Source organism: Bidens hawaiensis, unplaced genomic scaffold (genome assembly GCF_021521415.1).
Source record: "Bidens hawaiensis isolate Kalapana, Puna unplaced genomic scaffold, B.hawaiensis_p1.1 tig00001511_1, whole genome shotgun sequence".
In the NCBI taxonomy this organism is placed as follows: domain Eukaryota; kingdom Viridiplantae; phylum Streptophyta; class Magnoliopsida; order Asterales; family Asteraceae; genus Bidens; species Bidens hawaiensis.
Window position 1 is genome coordinate 2,659,426 of NW_027491085.1, and position 23,968 is coordinate 2,683,393.

The window sequence follows — 23,968 nt, forward strand, 5'->3', positions numbered from 1 at the left end:
GATTTACTCATAAACGCAGTTCAAATATCATAGTTAATTAAAACATTCGCGGAATATAAAGGCTTTCATAAAACATTTCATAACAAAACACATCTTGTCTTAAAACGTCATCTTGTCTTTCAAAATAAACAAAACATTAAACTTAAACGTCTTGAGTCTTCCGATGCCAGCCTCTTATTCAATGCCACGTGTCTCCTCAAGCGAGCTGCCTCATCCTACTCACCTACGTGCATACTAAAAGTCAGCTACGCTGAGTGAGTTCTAGTTAATCATACATTATACAATACACATAAACTTATATTCTTTCATTCATACTTTCATACTTTCATACCTTCTTTTGTATTAACTTACTTTCATATCTTACGTTATAAAGAGCATTACGCCCTACATTCCTCGAGTATTATTAGGGCTCGGTACCCTCCTTCCTCGAGTATTATTAGGGCTCGGTACCCTCTTTCCTCGAGTATTAGGGCTCGGTACCCTCTTTCCTCGAATATTAGTAGGGTTCGGTTCCCTAGTTCTCGAATATTAGTAGGGTTCGATTCCCTCTTCGTTACCATACATCATACCTCGAGCATTATTAGGGCTCGGTACCCTTTTCGTAACCATACAACCATACAGCTATCATTTCCTTCTTTTATTAACTTTATCACGTTCATACATATAAGCATACATATCATACTTACCTCATAAATAGCGTTACAACCCGACAGTACGTGCAATATCCGAAGATCGTTCACGTACCATTAAGCAATCATTCATACATTTCACATTATTCACATAAGACATACACTTATCTCTTAGGATAAGCGTATTAACAAACATATTGAGTATGCACACAGCCCCGAAAACATAACACAAAAATGGGGCTAGAAACTCACCTGAATCCTGTTACGCTCTCCGTTAATCGTTATTCCCTTCTTGAGCTGTGCACGGCTAACTGTATAATATTTACATGTATCAATTAACTACTACTACTAATGTTGTATATCTATCTTTATATAACCCACAACGAACGGGGGTCCGGGGGCAGCGCCCCTGGCAGCGGGGTCTAGGGGCGGCAGCCCCTAGCAGGGTCCAAGGGGCAGAGCCCCTGGCTGGGGTCGAGCTGCCAAGTCAGCTTGGAAAAATTTTATTTACATTAACTGTCTTAACACATTTTCCATTAGCATTTTGAATCATTGAATAATATGTTACTTAAAAGTTCAAGGGATGAATTGTAATTAATTCATTCTTTTTCTAAGTCTAGGGACTGTTCTGTCATTTTATTAAACTTTTTAGTTCGTTATTCAGTCTTTAACGAATTGACTTATCTTAGCGAGCTGGTCATTTGTAACGAACTGAACCCTCTAACAAACTGGACCTCTGACGAATCCTTCCTTGTACGAACCAGTCCACATAGCGAATCAGTTCAAGTAACGAATTGGACCTTCTAATTCGTTATCTCCTTTAACGAATGGCTATAACGAAATGGGGGGGGGGGGTTAATTAGTTATCTTTTCCTTAACGAATCAGGACACGAACTAAGGCTAGTTCGTTATCTTTCCTCAGCGAATCTACTTAACGAATCAGGACACGAACTAAGGCTAGTTCGTTATCTTTCCTCAGCAAATCTACTTAACGAATCACCCTTAATTAGCTAAATTCCCGTTAGCGAACTAGGGTTAGGTCAGGGAATGTCAGAACATTCCCTGACATTCCTTATCCTCGTACCACTATTCCGGCGCCGCCTTTGCCGGAAAGCCGCCGGAAAACCGCGAACACGTGGAAAAACGAGTTTTAACTCGTTTTTCACCGTTTTTCGTCCCGTTGGATCCAGATCTGAGCTAGGGTGACCCCTAAGCTCATCATAGGTTCGGTTTATACCCGATTCCACACGGATCTCGTGACTTAAACGGTTTAACGGTGTCGGCTCGTCGTTTAGTGACCATAACTAACGGATTTAAGCTCATACAACAAAATACTATCATACCTTGGGTCGGGATCCGATTCTTCTTCTATATTTCGGCTAGAGAGGCTAGAGAGAGAGAGCTTAAGTGTGTGTGTTTGAGAGGTGTAAGAGATATGTGTAAATGAATTAAATGGAGGATTAAGGGTATATATATTTTTTTGATCATGGGCTTAAGCCCATGGTCTTTCTTCATTCCTCCATAACCCAAGTCCATAACCATATCCATTTACCCAACACAAGTCCATCTCGTATTCTATTCAACTAAACCGATAACGACCCGCTATAAAATAAACGAACTTTATTTTTATTATAATAACTGAAAGTAGGATGTTACACGCGGTGGAGTTCGAGACATGTTACTGTTGGGGTGGGGGGTTATGACTGTTGGGGGGGGAGGGTTGACCGTTATGGGCTGTCGGAGGTCGCCGCCGTCGCCGGAATTGATGGGTCACTGGAGATAATGTGAGAAGAAGGAGACCAGATGCGTTTTCTTATTATTTATTATATTTTAAATACAATTTACACAATTAACCCCTTAACTTTCACATTACATTTTTAAATAGAATTCAGAATATATTTATGAATTAAACCTTGAACTTTTGAATGCTATAAAAATGATATAAAAGTCGGCTAAGTTGGCGGAAATGTGACGATTCCTATATCAACCATTTTTTTGTCGGGTTTTTTTAACTTATTTATCTTTGTAACATTTAATCTTGTTTTATGTTCTAGTAAAATATTGTTTTTATTTTTTAAGTTGCAAAAAAAAAAATCCATCACACCACTGACCACACCACCACTTCTAGTAAATTTCACCACATGTGATGGATTTGGACCCCCCCGGGTAGAAAGATGCTATATCTCTTGAAAAACTGCACCATTCTCCTCTTAGCACGTGTCGATTTCTCATCTGTTCCTACTTTTTTTAGCTAATAAGTATAACGGTCACACACACTCATTCTTAAGTATTTATATGTGTGTTTTCTTGTTGATATTAAACTTATAAAAGAAAGAGAGAAAGAGTGATGGAGGTTCATGAAGAAAATGAAGTGATCAATCAAGCCAACTCATCAGGAATTCGTAAGGGTGGTCTAAGAACCATGCCATTCATCTTAGGTAGGTATCCATGGATTCATCATTTCTTTATTCACTTTTTTTCCAACTTAAATTAGTAACGGATGGGTGTTCACCGTCCACTTCAACTAGATTTTACGAAATTTTTTTGATCAAACCACTAACCATGTTTTGGTAAACGAAAACTCAAACCTACGAGGTTGAGTTGATTGGTCATACCGGCCTGTTGGTTATACCAATCTAAGTTGGTTTAACAGTTCGGATTTGACAGTTTTAAGTTTCAACCAATTTTTTTTTCAAAATTATTAGTTTGTTTTAATATCTTTTAAACGATAACAATGGTAATTTCGATTAGGAATACATATACATAACTGCATATCCCAAAAATAATTATATGAATATGAATAATAAAGGTTAAACGCCTGATTCCAAGTTTCAAACTAGATCGAAACATTAAACTGTCAAACCATGAAAACCAAACTGTTGGATCTCAAACCGACCAACTTGCTTCGGTGTAAACATTTTGGTTGGTTTTTGCATCCTAGCATAGCATGCATACGATGACATGCATATTGATGGTTTTAGCTTTTTAAATTTATATGAATTAATGTGCAGCAAATGAAACATTTGAAAAGGTGGCAAGTACTGGACTAAGTCCAAACATGATTCAATACCTCATGTTTGATTACCATATGGGTTTCGCGAAGGGCACAAACGTCATTTTAAACTGGTCGGCTGCCTCCAACTTCCTTCCGATCGTCGGAGCTTTTCTCTCCGATTCATATCTAGGCCGATTCCTCACCATTTTTCTTGGTTCGATATGTAGTCTCATGGTATGAGCATGCCATTCTCTTTATATACATTTGAACATTTTTTTATCTCATGTCTTTTAATATTTGGATAATAAGTAAAATGAAGTTAAATATTTGTCACTTTTCATATCCAATTCTATATATATATATATATATATATATATATATATATACTTATCCAATTTGAATGATTTCCGGTGGGGCATCTTGGTCTAGGGACCAACTTCTGAGCGAGCTGAGCTTGAGCTTGACTCATCTCGAACTTGATGCTTAAATATTAAGCTCAACTTGGTAACTATTTTTAAAACTAGAACTTGGCTCGATAATTTTTTTTCAAACTCTAGTTGATTTGAGCTTAGCTTGCTTATTATTTACCGAGTATTAGATATTCATAACCTTTTCTATATATAGTTATGTTGTTATGGATTTATATATACATATATATATTTATAAATATATAAAATAACTATATATAAAAAGTTAGTATAATTATTTTGGTTATTTTATAGAAAAAAAGTTTATATATTTATTTTACAACTATGATGTTTTTGTAGGGCATGACTCTACTATGGTTAACAACAGTGATCCAGGATGTAAAACCGCCCCCTTGTGATATTCGGTTGCCTCAGTCATGTAGTTCACCAACACCAATTCAAATTACTCTCCTTTTTTCGTCTTTAGCCATTATGTCTATTGGAGCTGGTGGGGTCCGCCCATGTTCTCTGGCATTTGGGGCTGACCAGATCGACTCCAAAGATAATCTAAAGCGACAAAGGGTGGTATTATGGCGGTCATGATTGCATTTACGGCTATTGTTTATATCCAAGATCGTCATGGATGGAGAGTCGGGTTTGGAATCCCCGTTATTCTCATGTTTTTATCTACCTTTTTTGTTGTTGCGTATCCTCTTTACTACAAGATGAAAGTCAAAAAAAGCGTGTTTACTAGCTTTTGTCAAGTGATATGGGTGACTTGGAAAAATCGAAAGCCTAAGTTGCCAGACTCGGTTGATGGCTCATGGTATAACAAAAATGATGCAAGCGTCACTAAGCCGACCGATAAGTTAAGGTACTTTGACGGTGCATCTCATTGTTTTCTAGCACATGTGGCCCGAGTGGTGGCTGGGTCTAGCGGGTTAGGTAATGCATAAAAATGTCTATATATTTGTTTTTTCTTTAGGCCCGAGTGGGTGGTCCATCCAACGTAGTTTTATCTTCCGTTTTATAAATAGTTAAAGTATCAAATATGGTTACGATAATTATAGTTATTTCAATAATAACCTAAATTTTTTTAGTAAAATGATTTGGGAGGGTTTACACATTTAATCCACGTTACAGAGTTACTGGTAGAGTATGATCCGTTAGAGATAAAAGATAGCCTGAGTTAACTCATGATTTTTACAACTTGTTTTGCCTTTAGGTTCTTAAATAAAGCTTGCATTCTTCGCAAACCCGAAGATAGTACCAAACCAACTGCTAAAGATCCATGGAGCGTGTGCACGGTAGATCAAGTCGAAGAGCTAAAGGCACTTATTAGAGTGAGCCCATTATGGTCTTCTTTCATAATGTTATCGGTCGCCATGAGCCAAACCACGTTTCCTGTCCTCCAAGCTCGGTCCATGGATCGACACGTCACGTCAACTATACAAATCCCCGCAGCCTCATTCGGCTTCTTCACAATCATAACAATAATGGTTTGGGTTGTACTATATGACTGGGTTATCCTCCCTTTATTATCAAAATTTAAAGGGAACCCCGTTCATATAAGTGTAAAGTTAAGAATGGGGGCAGGTCTAGTGTTCTCAATAATCGGGATGGTGGTTTCGGCAATTGTAGAACACGTAAGGAAAAATAAAGCGATAGAAGACGGGTTTTTGAATAATCCTCAAGCGGTTATAAAAATGTCGGCAATATGGCTTGTTCCACAACATGTCTTTAACGGGCTAGCGGATGCTTTGAGCATAATTGGTCAAAACGAGTTTTATTATTCTGAACTCCCGAAGAGTATGTCAAGTATCGCCATGGCCCTTTGTATGCTCGGGTCGGCCTTTGCAAACTTATTGGCTAGTCTTTTGTTGAGCACTGCGGATAACTTAACAAAAAGGGATGGCAAAGAGAGTTGGGTTTCTACTAATATTAACAAGGGTCATTATGACAAGTACTATTGGCTCCTTGGTATTATGAGTAACTTTTTGTATTTTGTTGTCTGTAGTTGGGCTTACGGCCCATGCATAGCTAGAACGGTTGTAGAGAGCGATAAACCTAGTGATTCGGGCGACGACCACGAGTCGAAAAGCTAGGATCATAAGATTGAATAATTTTTCTGTTTTGATTCTTTGGACAGACTCATTTCAACGCATACTTGTACGCAAATCACTTACGGTATCATATATAAAACAAAACATATAATAATAAACCGAGCTTACAAAATAACAAATGATGAGGTGTTTTAAGAAATCACGTAACTGAATCTTACAAATGATTGGCTATCAGGCTATGGAATCAAACTCGGCAAATGAAGTCTAGCTCTAATCCGCATCAAAAGACAATAATACACATCGTCATACAAACACATACACGGTAGACAAAATAATTCAGGAAAAACAATGATATGTGGAAAGCAAAACCAACAAAAAGAAAGCATAAATAAACTTAATGTTACAACGTATACCGTAATATATTACATCATGTACCATCACCAGCAACTTTAGCTGGAACCTACGCAGCAGCAATCGATGAACTTAACACCTGGATCTGCATACAAACATTTAGGAACATGAGTAAAAAAATGTTTTGTTTTGCAGACTTATTTTAACATTTGTAATATTTTTAGAACTAATTACCTTATTTACAAGCATGTTTACTTGTTCTCGGTACATCTCCTTCAAGTCCACAATATCAGCACGAAGCTCTTCAAGCTACAAGAAAGCAGAATTACACGATATGCATAAGGTTTGTTGCTAGAAACTGTCTTCATATTTTATGATAGGATAACACTATTACAGGTGAAAAAAGTGAGTGAGTAAATTAACAAGTCAAAACGGGTTTAGGTCAAAACAGGCCAAGGGGGCTGACCCGCAAGGACCATACGTACCTCTTCATCTCGTTCACCCATTAACTCAAGTGCTGCAGAGTGCCTGCGTCTTAGTGCTTCTATGTCTGCTTTCAAGCCGGGCAGTTGAGACACTTCAGAACGCAACTTTTCACACTACATTCAAAATATAAATCAAAGTTAATTGAGAAAATGTTGGTATTATTGAGTTAACCTTTAGGGTTATTTGCATAAAATATCATGATTATCCTTAGATTGATTAAGGGGACTAACTTTGAAAATGTCAAAATAGTAACTAAATTCATTCTTTTGGGTAAGCCTCATAACACTACTATGAAGTTACATGGTACCCTGGGTAATACTGAAGTTCTCATTATAGTGGATAGTGGGTCCACTCATAATTTTATATCAGATACTCTTGTGCGTGAGATGCACTTACCCACCCAATTTGTACCACCATTCGGTGTACAAATAGGAATGGGGACATTATTAGTTGCAATCAAGTATGTCGGGATACTACTGTCCAAGTTGCTGATCTAAAAATTACTCAAGATTTTTACCCATTTTCGATTGGTGGAGCGGATTTGGTATTGGGAATTCACTGGTTAGCCTCTCTTAACACGGTAAAAGCGAACTGGAGTGAAATGTTTTTGATTTTTTCTTTGAATGGGCAGAAATATAAACTGCAAGGAGTGGTTTCAGGCCCCCAAAAGTCAGCCGCTTTCCAACACCTTACCATTGACCTCACAACAGCCCCTGTAATCCCAGCTCCTTTACAGCCCTTAGTTGATAGTTATCATGAAGTGTTTGATGAGCCCACATCACTCCCACCCTTTCGTTCCACTTCTCACTCAATCACCCTACTACCTAATACACCACCACCCAATATTCGTCCTTACCGATACCCACACTCCCAAAAATCCGAGATCGAACAACAAGTTGAGCAACTTCTATCAACTGAGTTTATACGGCCGAGTACCAGCCCATTCTCAAGCCCGGTCCTATTGGTGAAGAAGAAAGACAACAAGTGGAGGATGTGTGTCGATTACCGTGCCTTAAACAAGGTTACGGTGGCTGACAAATATCCTATTCCAAACATTGATGAGCTATTGGACGAACTATATGGGGCTGCGGTCTTTTCTAAACTCGATCTACGATCCAAGTACTATCAGATTCGAGTTAATCCTATGGATGTTGAAAAGACGGCTTTTCGAACGCATTCTGGGCATTACGAGTTTAATGTCATGCCCTTTGGGCTGACAAACGCCCCTTCTACTTTTCAGGCGGTTATGAACGATCTTTTTCGCCCGTATCTCCGTCGATTCATACTGGTATTCTTCGGTGACATTTTGATTTACAGCCCCAATATGGAACAACATATTGGTCATCTTGAACAGGCTCTAACACTCCTTAAACAACATCAGTTCTTTGCCAAAATTTCTAAGTGTTGTTTTGGTCAAGACCAGGTATTATTTTTGGGCCATATTATTACATCGGACGGGGTTCAAGTTGATCAAGAGAAAATATTAGCTGTGCAGTCGTGGCCAATGCCGAAGACGGTCCATGAAGTTCGAGGGTTTTTGGGACTTACCGGTTATTACCGTCGGTTTGTACGCCATTACGAGTTGTTGGCTAGACCACTGACGGTCCTCACCAAAAAGGGTGGTTTCCAATGGTCTAAAGAGGCTACCTTAGCGTTCAACAAACTGAAAGAAGCTTTAATGTTAACACCTGTACTTAAACTACCAGATTTCTCCAAGGCATTCACGGTTGAATGTGATGCTTCATCTGAGGGGATAGGGGCTATTCTCATTCAAGATGACCACCCGATAGCCTATTTCAGCAAAGGATTCTCACCTTCTAATAGGCTCAAATTAGCTTATGATCGGGAATTACTAGCTCTTGTTTTAGCAGTTCAAAAGTGGAGTCATTACTTATTGGGGCGCCATTTCTTCATCAAAACAGATCACTACACCCTAAAGTTCTTGTTGGAACAACGTATTACCACACCCGAGCAGCAACGCCTTCTTTTAAAACTAATGCCCTATAATTTTTCTATTATTTACAGATCAGGGAAGGAAAATAAAGGAGCTGATGCCTTATCTCGACGTCCTCAATCAGATGCCAAATCAGCAGACTTACTCACTTTAGTCGTTCCCCACTGCTTGGATATTGCTACTCAGGCCGGGTTACAATCGGACTCATACACCAACAAACTCATGAGTGAACTCAGCTCTGATCCAACAAAACACCCAGGGTTTTCAATCGTGAGTGGTTCTTTATTTTACAAAGGGCGCCTGGTTATCCCTGATATCCCGAAGTTAAAAAACATCATTCTTCATGAAGCCCATTTCACTCCTGCTGCAGGCCACGGGGGATTTTTAAAAACAATGAAACGTATTCAGTCCCAATACTTTTGGTCTAAGATGAAACACGATGTCCGTATGTTCGTCCAACAGTGCTTGACATGTTGGCAACAAAAGTATGAAACATTGTCACCTGCTGTCTGCTGGGTTACTCCAGCCGCTTCCAATCCCTCAACAGATTTGGGAAGACATATCTTTGGATTTTATTGTGGGGCTGCCAAAATCAAATCGAGTGGACACCATTCTGGTGGTAGTGGATCGTTTGAGCAAATATGCCCATTTTATTCCCCTCGTTCACCCGTTCACAGCTAAGGGGGTAGCCGCCATGTTTTGTAAAGACATTGTTCGTTTACACGGCTTTCCACGCTCAATTGTGTCAGACCGGGACGTAATTTTTCTTAGAAACTTCTGGCAAGAGTTGTTTCGATTGAGCCAGACTAAACTAAAAATGAGTACCAGCTACCATCCACAGACGTATGGTCAAACGGAAGTGCTGAATCGCTGTTTAGAAGCATACCTTCGTTGCTTCGCTCATGAGCAACCTAGTAAGTGGAGTTCGTTCCTTCCTTGGGCTAAATATTCGTATAACACCGGTTATCACACATTGACGGGTACTACTCCGTTTCGGGCCGTTTATGGGCGTGATCCTCCTCCCCTTTTTCCTTATGCAGTCGGAGAGACCATGAATGTTGATTTAGAACAACAGTTAATTGACAGAGATGATATTTTAAAAGTGCTCTGTGGTAACTTGCAAAAAGCCCAAGATCGCATGCAGGCCTATGCGAATACTAAGCGACGTGACTTGTCGTTTCAGGAAGACGATCTAGTCTTTCTTAAAATCCAGCCATACCGCCAGAAGTCTTTGGCAAAACGACGTTTTGAGAAGCTTCCTCCTCGTTTTTTTGGTCCTTATCGCATCAAACGGAAGGTGGGTCCAGTTGCATATGAGCTGGAGTTACCACCCGATGCTCGTATCCATCCGATTTTTCACGTTTCCATGCTCAAACCTGCACATGGTCAATTCACTAGTGACACAATTGCCCCTCTACCAATCACCAATGACTGGGAGATTGACTTACAACCCAGTTCTGTGCTCAGTCATCGATGGATTAAGGAAGCTGGACAGTTAGTACTGGAGGTATTGGTTTCGTGGTGTCACCGACCCGCTGAAGAGGCTACCTGGGAAAATTATGATTTACTTGCCGAGCAGTTCCCTTCGTTTCGACTTGAGGCCAAGTCGTCTTTCCAGGAGGGTAGTAGTGATACAAACCCGGTTAAGGTTTATACCCGCAGAGGAAAACGGGTCAACCCAGAAGCAATTATGGAGCAGATTCAAGTTATATTTGGGTCCCACCTAAATCCTTTATAAGAAATACGTGGGTAGTTTTTATGTTTTTGTTATCTCAGTTTCTGTTTTGTAATTGGAGACCTTCCCTTCTCGAATTGGGGCTTTTAATTCAGTAATCGTACCTTTTGTTTGAGTATAAACCCTAGTTTCTATCACCTTTTCAAGTCAACTGGTATCTTAAATGCATCAAGAGTAAAATTGACATTTTGCTAACTAATATATGCATAATTGTGTTTTTCTGTTTGTAAAACAGCAATTTTGCCATGTATGAAGTATTGTTACATTTTTCATAGCATGTTACTATAATCAGTAAATAGGTGAATAAATCCTAATGTTTAATATTTATAATTTTGTAACAATAGCCATTTGCATTATCTTATAGTGAAGATGAGATTATTTTTCTAGTTAATGTTCCCTAACTTCAATGGGTTCTTACCGCTTTTCTAGAGTTACTAAAGTTTTCTATAAAAAGCAACAGTTTTAAATATAAAGAATCTACTGAATTCAACAAAATATTATCAAAGAGATAAGATGATAAGAATAGGGAAAAAAAAGCAAGTGTACCTCCTCAGTCATCTTAACCAACTCCTCAGCTAGAGAGTCACGAATAGCTTCCATGGATGCCTAAAATTCACATTTAACCATAAATAAAAAAGATGAAATCACACAACTAGACAATGATGAGCAATAAAAATGTAACTTTGCGGTGGCCATTTTGACCCATTTACTTAAGAAAGGATCAATTTTGATTGTGACTTATATCAAACGAGTCAAACTAAGTAAAACTGAGTTAAAAGAGGAACGGGCCAAATGGGTGGAGTTTTGATCCAAACCCGTTACCCAACCAGCCCGTCTTGCCCACTTTAACAAGAATCACATTCAAGAATATTACTGAAAAAACTTTAGTTTACAGCAAGGGGGACGGGTTCGTAAACCCCACCCAACTTGCACCTGAACCTAGTTAATCGTGCCAGAAAGTCAACCCCCTAACCCAAACACGTTTAATTTATGACCCGTTTGCATGAATAGTGTCATTGATATCCATAACCCAACTACAAAGGACAAAGGAAACTAACATAAGATCATAATCAACTACAAAAAGACACAGAAACTAATATAAGATCGGAAAAAACAGAGGAAACTACTATGATATAAAAAGGACATAAGGAAACTAATAGAAACACACAAAAATAATATAAGATTAAAACAGGTGGTTCTAGAGGTATAACTTCTGGTATTTCAATTTTTTGTTGCAACTTACAAACACTAGACAGCCTAGTTATGTCAACTCCTTTACGACCCAATCCCGTTTAGCACGAACCCTGACTTCTAATTTTCATGATCTCATTACTATACATTATCAACTTTATCAATAATTTAGCATATAATAATGTGTTCATACCAGTCTGGACATATATGATGCAAGTTCACCCTCCTTTTGTCGCAAGGCAGCTTCAAAAGCATTTGGGGTCATACTCTTTAAATAATATGAGTTCATGAAAGGCTCTCCATGATTTCTCCTTTCAGATAAAGTATCAGATGAGTCTAAAGATGCCTGCAGATAAAAACTTTCCTCCATGCTACCTAAACTGCTAGCATTTGAAAGTCTGCGAGTCAAGCCTGCAAATTGAATTCCACATATCAAAAAAGTTAAAATTAAGAGAAAAACGGGTCATAAATAGAGAACCATTAACAGATTCTCTTTACTAGATGTGGCAAAATGGGTGGGTTGAACAACTGGCCAAAACATGTAAATTTAGTGTACACCGGGTTGTAGCGACCCAAACCACATTTTGCCCAAAAGTTTTACTTTTTTATACATAATAATGTGCCAAATATGATTATAAATATTATAACATTTCAATAACAATCTAACTTCATGAATAAAAATAACTTGAAAGATTCTACGATTTTTGCACATAATAACCAGCATACATTCACACGTCTCCTTTGACATTTTACTTTTTTTATTAAAAGTGGCAAAAACTGGCGGGCTGAATAGTGGTCACACAGGTAATTTTGGGTTGACCAAACACTTATTATTATACATTGCTTATAAAACGTTTTTATGTTGGTTTGACCAAAAATATGATAACAATATTATACTGCTTTCACATTTCAGTAATACCAGACTTTCGACTAAAATGGTTTAGGGTTCTTTTACATATTATACATACGCTTCTGGTGAGTTTTGGCCCGTGTCCCTTTCAGCTAATATTTTAATTTGACCCTTGAGAGAGAAACTCAATCTGGATGAACTATATTGTTTACCATTTTCAAAGGCAGACTTGGTTCTTGCTAGGGGATTTTGATCAGGAGCAACGGAAGTCTGAAGGCGAGCTGCTGTTTCTAGTTCCAAATGAGCAGCTTTCTCACGTTCTATATCCTGTAATCATTTTCATAAACAGAGAAACGTAATGTTTAATATACTTTTGAAATAATGACAAGTTTAAATACTTTGGAAATTGAAATAGCGAGAGACACTTAATGTCACGGACATTAAGCTATAGTAGAAAGATTTAAATAATCATAAAATGTGTCATAGGAATTCGTGGGTTTAATTCAAAAGTGGGTAAATAAAGTTTTTTATTGTCTTCATCTGGTAATTAAATAAGTTTTAAAGCCTATCTGATTATTTTTTACTGTTACCCTAAAATTGCCATAGTGAGCCTTCAAAAAACTTGTAAATAACGAAAAAGGATCATCACCAAAAGCATATTGCTACTTTATGACATTTCCCCTTAAAAAAACTTGAGCACAAAAGAACACTTTTGACGTTATTTTACTAATTTCGTGATAATAACGTTAAAAGTGGCGGAAGGTTAATCAAGCATCATGTGGTGGCGTTGATGGCCGAAAGACAAAGGTACATGCACCAACCAGCGGGTGTCCCAATGGTTGAGTGTTATGTTCCTTATGTTCAAGGCTTGATACAAAACTACTATCGAGCCGGGGGTTTCACTGAAAGCAGCCTCTCTATTCCTATGGGGTAGAGGTAAGGCTGTCTACATCTTACCCTCCTCAGACCCTACCATAGCTTTGCTATTGGTGGGATTTACTGAGTACGATGATGATGATGATGATGATGATGATGATGATGATGATGATGACAAAAGAACACTTTTGGACAACGGATTATGTCTTCACACATGTCACATGTACAGAAAAACTTTCCCTTTTTGATCCACGAATTTATTTGTGGTTCTCAAATGAATTTTCTCAAAGATGCTACAAAGCTACCTGCTGAAGTATAATTATAATTGAATAAATAACTGTGCTGATACCTGCTGGAGGAGTTCTCTATGGGTCAATGCTTCTTGCAAATCTTGTTTGTGCTTTCTCTTAAGTTCCCTTATTTCTTCTTCAAGTTGATTCACACGATCTTTATGCGTGTCTGCTTCTTCTTTTAGAGCTAAATATTCCTGTCGGTTTTCGGCTGCCTTTTGTCTTTCTTTTTCAAGGGACTTAGTGAGTTGTGTTTGCTCAGCTCTTAAAATTGATATCTGCAACACATTATAAAGGTATAACGATGATTGCTATATGGTTTGAAAAAGCGACAAGCCAACAATCTCAGATGTGTTTATTTTAAATGTGCTGACTTGGGATTTTTATGTCAAACGAGCCAATTGAGTCAAACAGCAATATAGCTAAAAAGGGAACGTGTCAAAAAAGTTGAAAGTCCTCCAAATGTAGGTATGTACATCCTCAAATATCGCTTTATTCAAATACTTAGATTATTATTGTAGTAATATTGTTTATATTTAAATGCATTATTATAAATTTAGAATCATATAATTCCATTTTTTTTTAAAATGACCAAGAAAGGTGTTTTTTTTTCTTTAATTTCCATTAGGCGAACTGAGTGAAAATAAAAAAGAAAAAAGAAAGAAAAAAAGGAAAAGAGAATCTTCAAACGGAAGGAGTATTATGAGTTGAAAGTTAGTGTATTTTAAATGCATACACTGCCTCCTAAATTCTTTATTCAAATATTTGAATTGTTATTGTGATATGGCTGCTTTTGTAATCATTATTAATGCAACAAACAGAAACTGGAAAAAATAACAAAATAGCTTAAATGAACACAGGTTGAACAAGACGAAGGTGGCACAAAGTCTATTTCTAATTCATAATACCCTCTAAATATTTTCATTCAAGAATTAAACTATTACTGAAATAATGTAATTCTTATAATCACAAAAGGTAAAATTCTTTTGGACAAAAAGAGTTTCGGATCAAACTGAACCATCAACAAAGCCAACTATATGACCCGTGAATCGATACACAGTTGAAACAAAGCAGCCAATTAATAAGTAGACACACCTGAGCTTCAAGAACATTTATTCGAGACAGTGTTTGGGATAGACGTTCATTTACAGATCGCTCTCTTTCCTCTGCAGCTGCAGCTTTGGCCTCCGCTTCCTTCAAATAAAAGTATTAAGAAACCATGTAATATAAAGAAGAGAAACTGTATAAGGAATGACCCCAGAAACTTTCTTTAAACTCTCACATAAGTCCCTCAACTTTATTTTTACTCGACTAAATCCCTAGAATTTTAAACTTAATGAAGAAGTCCTTTTAGAATAGTTTTAGACCTTATAATACAAAAGTGAAAGACATTTATGCTCAATCGTTTCGTTTGTTCCATCAAAGTTAAACGAATGAACACGAACATGCTCCATTAGTGTCCGTTCGGTTCGTTTACAGGCCTAAGTCCAGGGACCTAAGTGCGGATTCAGAATAAAATCCGTAGTTTTTTTTTGGCGACTTCAATAGAGAGCAATAATTTATCAAGTATGTAAGCATGCTTTTGTCAAATACCTGAAGCCGTGAGTTTAGCGATCTCTCGACAGCATTCCAAGCTTCTGCTCTTCTAGCATTTGTTTCCTATCACATAATAAGGCTTTAGCAACAAAAAAAAAGAGTATGGGAAATCAGAAACAAAGTGTAGGAGAAAAGCAAACCTGCATAGCTTCAATCTGTCTCAAAAGAGGTCTAGTAGAATCAGGAACTTGCATGACCAGCGCTTCACATCTACGCTCACTTTCCTGGTGACGGTGATGTAAATTTTGAAAGTGATTATGTGATACAGAATAATCAGAATAAGATCCACTGTAATAAAACGAGTTGCAGAAGATAGTTTTTGCATGTGCTTCTACTATTTGAAATTGTTAATTGTAATAATCAGATAATATGATATTTTGAGTGTTTGATTAGATTCAGGTTTTTTTGTGAAACTAATACATAAATTGAACGAAAGCAACATCTTAGTGAAAGGATGAGACGTTTTGTGAAATGAGACTCAAATGATTCGATATAAAAAGTATAAGATAATTAAGAAACAAAATAACTTCTTTAAGATGCTTGTTAGAAAAACATAACTTGTTTGTTCAAACATTAAGAACTGTTGGCTGCAATAATCAGATAATTAGTTCTAAGATGCCAGTCCAAACTCCAAACACCCCTTATGTTTAGGAAGCCAAGGGGTAATGAATGATGGATGACCAGTGAATGTTCAACATAAAAATACTAGATTCACTTGATAACAAAATTTTAGGAATTCAACTGTACTTGGTATCGTTTTTGAAGGTCTTCAATGTCTCTCCTAAGCATATCTTCTCTAAATACTGCCTGCAGAAATAGAATGAATTGATTCAAAAAAAGTATCTTAAAAGGAAACAATTTTCGAAAGGTCGACCAAAGTGTATTTTCAATGCATAAATGATAAAACTTCCTAAATCATTTTGTTCAAACAATTAGATTGTTGCTCAGATAAGTTAGCCTTTGTAACCATATCGACATGCTAATTATCTATAAAAGCATTATAAACTGTGAAAACAAAAGGTGTTTAACCCGATCTGTAGCAAAAATTAGCTGTTTTTGTAAATCATTTTATTGGAAAAAAAACAGATTAGTATTAGAACAATTAGTTGATGCATTCATATTTGTCATGCTAAATTTCAAGAAACTTGGACAAGAATTGTTCACGAGACCAATTTTGACCCTGTATAAGAAAATAACCCATTTTAACCTCAATGTTCTACAAATACAAACAATTTAAAACTCTGCTAACAGTTTGCGTCAAACCTCATAAACCAGGTTATTAAAAAAATAGATTGTAACTGAATAATATAGTCGTTGTGTCATATTTAACTAGCTAAATTTTAAAAAAGAAGTGGGACAAAACTTCTGACCCATTTAGACCCATACCAAAAAGAAACTCCTTTAACCCGAACCCATTACCCGATCCACCCATTTCGCAACCTTCAATTCTACCATGCAATGCATAGAATTTACACTTTCCATATAATAAGACTGTTATTTAAATAATATAGCTGTTGAAATCATATTTTGACCCGTTGCCTGACCCATCCATTTCACCACATCTAACCATCTATCAAGAAAAGTTGTTTAAAACTGAAACCTGCTGCTCGGTTCTGCTTAGGGTTTGTCTCAACTCTTCTAGGGTTTGAACTAGCATAACTTCACGTTCCTCAGCCTCTTTAAGGCGGCTTTCAACTTCAGTTTTGGCTTCACTGTTTGCTCGGGCTTCGGCTAATGCTTCAGCTTCCTTAGCTGCATTCAGTGCGTTTGTATAATATTCTTTTTGTGTTGCAAGTTCAGCCTGATTTTTCTCAATTGTTACTTGCAGCAGCTTTTCTGTAGCTGCTTTATCCCTCTTTATACTCTCTACTTTACTCTCTTCAGCCTGGAAAGTCGTTAAAAAGGTAAGCAACATTTCAACAGTCCGACTTTTGCAGATATAAATTATTCCATACCATTTTTCACCCACATACTAAAACAGTAAAATGCTTTCGATATTGAAAGGCTTTTGTAAATATAAATTATTTCGTACCATCTTTTATCAGATAACAAGTTTTAAACATAAAATAAAAAAGCTATGTGAGTTAGAGGAAAGGTGAGTGCCTAAAACCATTCAGACATGTAGACTATAATTATGTTCTTGCTCCTTTATACAAACAACCAACACACACAAAAACTAATCCAACATGCATATATACAATTGGAATATTGAATCATTTACTTATTGATTGGTCAATTCAGGTTATTCTTATCAAGTCACACAGACAGGTAGAAAGTGATCAAAGTGTATTTTTAATGCATAAACCTCCTAAACCATTTAACTCAAAAAAATTTAATATTATTAAATATATATAATTTATGTATTAATATTTGACACCCTAATTGTTTATAAAAAGTTCTTTGGGACAAAATAATTGTGAGTCAGCCTATTTCATACCATACCAAAAATTACACGTCTTGACTCCTTACTCAACCCACCCAGTTTGCCACATATAATTTGTAAATTAACCATTAAGTTGGAGGAGTAAATTACCTGTAGTTTAGCCATCAATCCTTTCTTCTCTTCTTCAAGCTCTCTGATCTAGCTTTCACACAAACAAATTCTTTATGATATGTAGAGGAACAGTTTCAACTATAAAATATATTATTTTCATATTTTATTTCTAAGAAAACAGTAGTATCTGTATTGCATACCTGTGCCCTCAATTTCCTAATCTGAGACTCTTGAGCAGCTTGTTTCTTTGAAAGCGCTTCACCTGAATTTGAAAAAAAATAAAAGAATTATCACCATCAGTTTGATCATAGAATCAAAGGGAGATACTCTGTTACAAGTTTAAATTAATTTATTACCTTCTACCATAATTTGAGTGATTATTTCATCTTTTTCTTTCAGAAGAGCAGCAGCATCACTTTTTTTGTTTTGCTCTCGACGTAGGGTATCCCTTTCCTTTGTGAGAGCATAAACCTGTAGCGAAATTAAGATTTATAATAGTTACTAGACACTAAATAAAATAAGTATATTCCAGCATTAATATTATGTTTCCAATAACTGAAGTTACATGCACTCCATGATTGCATAAACCTGGTGATGGTGTTTGAAACTTACTAAGTGACTGTTTATCTACTTATTGTGTTTTTCTTAAAGCATGTAAGCACTCCAGTGATTGGATAAAGAAACGTGCTTATGCTTATCTGCTTACTTTGGGATGAAGTAAGTTGTCACAATAAACAGATTGAGATTGCTTATGTTAAAGTGAATATTCTTGGTGTATTCAAAAATTACAAGTTTATGAAATAAACTGTTTTCAATCAGCTGATCATGCTTATAAAACATAGGCATAAGGTATTCAAAGTTTGAATAAGCAATCCCAAACAACCCCTAGAACATTGTATTCAAAAGAATAGGTTATGACTTAATTTTGTGATTATATTTGAGAAGCTAATTATTTAGAAACGATAAAAATCTTGACAAAAGTGTTACAGGTCAACCCTACCCAGCATGTACCAACACATTGCCAATTTTCAACATCACCCAACACGCGTGACCTGACCATTTTGCCACCTCTATAAAAAAAACCTTAGCTAAACAACATGTAAAGAATAAGAATAATCTAGCAAGATGCCACAAAACTTTTTGACATGCTCTCAAAATCATTCTTATTGTGATCCTATAAACGAAAATCCAGGATACTAAACAAAATTTACGGTTTACCTTTCTTTCAAGAGTTGATACCCTTTGATGATACTCTTCTCGTAGAGACTCAATATCTGCTTCAGTTGATTTTCTCTGTTTAGTAATGTGAAAAAAGAGATCAGAAGGGAAAGACGTATTACATAAAAGAGAAGCTTGATTTGTTTAGGTTCAGTCAGCTGCAGCAGCAAAGTTAAAGGTGGGTTTTGACCCGTTTATGGTAAACAGACTGACTCAATTATACTTCGTCTCTTAACAGGCCAAAAGAGGCTGAATTATAAGAATTTAGCTAAAATGGAAACAAGTCAAATGGGTCAAAATTCAAAAGACCAAAAAGTGTGTGCTGCTCGGCCCGATGAGGCCCATTTTGACCCATACCAAAAGTTACCTATTTTGACCACACATACCGAATGCAAAATCCTAATTATCACTTTTGAGTCGTTTGAGTGTTTGGCCCACACACTTTAAAGTATGTAGCAAAAACATCTTATTTCTGGCAGCATATCGCTAGATGAATACGTGTTATTTACTTAACCCATAAAATAGGTAAAATTTTACAACAGACCGGAAGAAACAATCTGAAAATAGTAACATTTAACTCCATTAGCTTTAAAAGTATCCAATCACATGCACAGCTGTATGTGAGTATGTAGATTTATATATGGTAGTATGGTATTTATACATTTTTGGCAATAAATGACTTACTTACCCTCTGTTCCTCAACTATAGACTTCAGTTGCTCATTCTCAAGCATCAGCTTTGCAATTTCATCAGCTTTTGCCTGTTAACAGATGATGTTTGCAATTTCATGGCTGATCTAGTAAAGAGCGAATCCAAAATACCGATTTTCATAAACCAAATATTCAAAATTCCAATACCTGAGCCTGTCGAGCAGCCCCTAAAAGTGCAGTCTCCATCATTTTCATCTCCCGGGTCACCTTCTCCAGTTCAGCAATAGAATTTGAATCATCTTTTTTTGAAATTACTTCTGAGGTAATCACAGAGACATCATCTGAATTTTGTAATAAATGCAGTTGGCCTTCTTCAGAAACTTTAATTTCCTCAACTTTGATAGATTGACCTTCATTAAGCTCAGTCAAACTTCCAGTTTGACCATCAACCGAGGGTCCCACTGCTTCAACTGCAGAAACCGACTCTTCATGTGAACCCTCTTCTGACTTCACCTCAGGAGCAGGGTGCACCTCATTTAGCTCAGAGATACCCACAACTTGGTCAACGGTAGACTCGTCTTGTACTGATTCAGACTTTTGTAAAGAGGCAACTTCAGAGTCATCCCTGCTTACAACATTGTCCACAAACCCTGACACCTCAGCACGATCCACACTTAATTCTGCTTGTAAATCAACTTCAGCAGCAGCGACGGTAGTCTCTTCAGATATAACAATATCTGATTTTGCAGCAATATGTTCTGCATTATCGGTAGATGCAACATCTGTTTCCAATGGTTTGTCAGCAACATCTGAATCCTCACTTTTAATAATATTTACTTCTTGAGGTTTTTCAGATAAATCTGTTTCTGAAGGGTGATTTTCATGTTCTTCATGCTCTAGAGTTTGTGAACTTTCTTCTCTCACAAAATCAGGTGAATTATCGGCTTCAGGCACTTCTTTTTCTTTAGCAGAAGATGAAGATTGAGGTCCTGAAGATTCAACTTTTTCGATGGATTCAGCAGTGTCATCCTCACTTTTTTGTCCCATAAAAGCCATTATGTCAGTGGGCCATGATCCTGAAGCTAGTAGCAATTAACAAATAAACTTAGTAACGTATAAGTAGGAGGGAACATGGCCATCACCTCTCATGACATGATTGGTTTATCAAAAGTTTAACAGCTCAATCAATTAAATTTGCATGAAAATAGATGTTGGTATTCTACACATATGAAAATAGATGTTGGTATTCTACACATATCATTTGTTGCTTCTTATTTCGATTTAATATGTTAATGTTTTATACTCCCTCCGCCCCATGAGCATGCAGTTACTTTTTTTATAAGATTTCCCATAAATATTGCAAAGTTTCTAGCTTGAATACTTTTAAAAATAAAACCCGACATCCGCCCATAGTCACCCGCCACTAGAAATAGTGATTGATTTGAGTCCACAAACTTCACTTATGTTGCCACTATTAAAGTTTATTAAGAAATTTGACTAATAATCAAACATTCTCCTTTTCATCATTAAATTTGTAAAACAAGGGAAAACTTATTCTAAACGCTTCCTAATCTGGTCTTAATTGGTAACATTTAGATTCAACCTTTTGTTTTAGTTTTAAGTGCTCTAGATATAATATGATGATTTCATTTGACATTAAAATAGGCAATCCAATCCTATCAAAATCTCATTAACAAATGGCTCTAATGTTTATATTCCATTTACATTACTGTATAACATTCCATATTCCACTGTGTAGCAGAAAATTGCAATGAGCATGAACAATAGATTCAATTACCATAGAAACACATATCAAGCAAAGATGAGTACCTTCATTAGTGGAAGTAGTACCAGCAGCTTTGTCTTCCAATCCAAGAGCACTGTCAAAATTCTTCTCAATGTTCTTCACGCTCTCACTCAGCTTATTAACTGCTCCAGCTATATCCGCAAAGTTCCCTAACGAAACCTTCCCACTAAACCAGGCCATCTCCTAATCTATACCTAAATCGCCCAAATCCCTCAGTCTACACGGATCAACTTCATAACAAAACTTACACTCTGCAACGCAAATCAAATTGATCAATAATCAGCGTTTTAATCAACTCAATTTTAAGCATTAAGATTAAGGTCACTAATAGATCATAGATCTACAACTTCACAAGAAAACTTAGACACTGAAATGCAAGTTCAGATTAATCAATAATCAGCATTTTAAAATTGCACAATTAAACTCAATATTAAGCATAAGGAGTTAGGTCACTTATACATCTACAATTTCATAATGAAACTTACACACTGAAGCACAAATCAAATTGTTCAGTAATCAATAGCATCAAAATGCACAATTAAACTCAATTTTAGGCATATTATGATTAAAGTCAATAATGATAGATCTACAATTTCATAAGGCAACTTACACACTGAAACTCAAGTTCAGGATTGATCAATAATGAGCAGCATCAAATTGCACAACTAAACTCAACTTCAGACATCAGGATTTAAGTCACTAATAATAGATGTATCTACAATTTGGTGGATTCAATAACTGTGAAGTGTGAGTATGAATACATACCTTCCTTCCTTTAGTGTTGCTAGGTTGTTTTTAACTGCAATTGATCGATCGGTGTGAAGAAAACTGATACAGCAATTGATAGGTCGAAACTCGGATTGGTGTAGAAATAATTGCAAAGGCAGATGGCGCCAAGGGTGGGTTGAGGCTCCGATTCAGTTGCGCCGGTGATTGAGTACAACTCGTTGCAATCATAACATAAACACGGTTACAGATAAACGGGTTTGGGTCAATAACCCGAAATACGAAATCGGGCAGTACCAGATCCAATCCAAACAAAATAGTTACTTCGGGTTTCACTAACGAGCAATTTTCTTTTAGCTTTTTATAATTACTTTTTCTATAAACTTGTAAGTGAATAAGCTTTTAACTTGCTTTGGCAACCAAATCATGAAAAAGAGTTGAAAATCTTTTGGTGGTGTGTCATTATGTTTTTCTCTTTGTTGTTATTAATATGATATTTTTTTGTTTTTAACCTGTTTGGATGCTGGTGAAATATAAGAGTTTTATTATTTACGACTCGTGTTTGTTCGGTTGTTTAGTTTTGGTACAAAAAGTATTATATTTGAGAATTAAATAAAATACAAGTCGTATAGACTTATACTACTACCGTACTAGTCTATGTGTATAGACGTATACTATTGGTTCTATAATGCTCGTAAAGAAGCTTTGGCACCTAGACATCATTGTCGTGTATGGAAAACCCACACGGGAATCATATAGCACACACGACTCGTATATGTCTTGACAGACTAGTGTCTTGGGGGGGGGGGGGGGGGTATTACGTTTCATTGACTTTTATTTGTTATAGTAGAGGGTGTGAATAGTGATTCTATGTATATCTATATTCTACTTCATTGAAAGTTTGAAAAAAAATAACGAAATGTTATCTAATTAAATAGAAACATATATGATATGACCAAGCTTACGTGTGTGGTTTATAGGTGAGAATGAGGATTACAATGTGAATGCTCTTATGGAAAACAGAAGACCACCATGGTGTAAAATTCTGTATAGCACGTAATAGTTAGATTTTGGGTTGTCATATCTAACATGCATAAAATACACGGGCGATGTTTGGGTTGATGAGTTTGACACGTTTAATCAAACAAGTCAACTAATTAACCCATTTAACCTATCTTTGGAACCCGTCAACCTGATTAACATGTTTACAACTTGATAATAAAACGTCAACCGATTAACTTGTTTGACAGGTTTAGATAGATGTACTAAATGGGTTGTAATCCTGTTACACAATATTTAGTGTGCGGATTAGGATCGATGTCTTTTACACAAATAAAACACATGATTCATGTCTCTGTTGTAGTTTAACGCAGCAAACCTATCAAGCAACATGACTAACACTCCTAGTCTAATATCATTGTTCTGGTTAAAAGAAGTGAGCAAACAAGCCAATTTTTACTTATCGGTTCCTCTCTCTAAGTACATTAATACAACTGAAACTATAAGAACCTCAACCTTCTACTATTTAGATTAACACAGTGCATATTCCATTTAGATTAACACAGTGCATATTCTATTGTTCTTCCCGTAACAAAAAGAGATTTCGATGAAGAATCAGAGTCAACGATGGAGGTCGATCGGATAAAATTA

The 23,968-nt window shown here is 36.4% G+C and overlaps 1 protein-coding gene and 1 pseudogene across 3 annotated transcripts; one reads left to right on the forward strand and one right to left on the reverse strand.

Annotated features, from left to right (window-relative positions):
• The first annotated feature begins 2,923 nt into the window (after nt 1-2,923).
• On the forward strand, nt 2,924-6,136 carry LOC143583040 (protein NRT1/ PTR FAMILY 1.2-like; annotated as a pseudogene). Its single transcript, XR_013144083.1, has 4 exons — nt 2,924-3,067; nt 3,641-3,858; nt 4,392-4,905; nt 5,257-6,136. The product of XR_013144083.1 is annotated as a protein NRT1/ PTR FAMILY 1.2-like (transcript).
• Nucleotides 6,137-6,349: 213 nt separating this feature from the next.
• On the reverse strand, nt 6,350-22,461 carry LOC143583025 (golgin candidate 5-like). Of its 2 annotated transcripts, XM_077065463.1 has the most exons (20): nt 22,354-22,461; nt 21,616-21,835; nt 19,993-20,867; nt 19,824-19,895; nt 19,136-19,210; nt 18,274-18,388; nt 18,118-18,179; nt 17,957-18,004; nt 17,024-17,308; nt 16,171-16,230; nt 15,564-15,647; nt 15,421-15,486; nt 14,923-15,021; nt 13,887-14,105; nt 12,874-12,988; nt 12,005-12,222; nt 11,167-11,226; nt 6,931-7,044; nt 6,680-6,754; nt 6,350-6,590 (listed from the first exon to the last, which is right to left on the reverse strand). In XM_077065463.1, exons 2-20 carry the CDS (start codon nt 21,770-21,772, stop codon nt 6,555-6,557), a joined length of 2,835 nt encoding a protein of 944 aa, XP_076921578.1. In that variant the 5' UTR covers nt 21,773-21,835; nt 22,354-22,461; the 3' UTR covers nt 6,350-6,554. The 2 variants fall into 2 exon arrangements, with proteins under 2 accessions (XP_076921578.1, XP_076921572.1); XM_077065457.1 differs by lacking the exon at nt 22,354-22,461 and having other exon boundaries at nt 21,616-22,210.
• Between the last annotated feature and the right edge of the window lie 1,507 nt (nt 22,462-23,968).

Excerpts from the sequence above, each read along its gene's own strand:
- LOC143583025 (XM_077065463.1), bottom strand. The coding sequence starts at position 21,772 with ATGGCCTGGTTTAGTGGGAAGGTTTCGTTAGGGAACTTTGCGGATATA. Across the intron at positions 19,211-19,823 it reads CTATAGTTGAGGAACAGAGG|AGAAAATCAACTGAAGCAGA; the intron begins GTAAGTAAGTCA and ends ATTACTAAACAG. Across the intron at positions 16,231-17,023 it reads TAAGCAGAACCGAGCAGCAG|GCAGTATTTAGAGAAGATAT; the intron begins GTTTCAGTTTTA and ends CTATTTCTGCAG.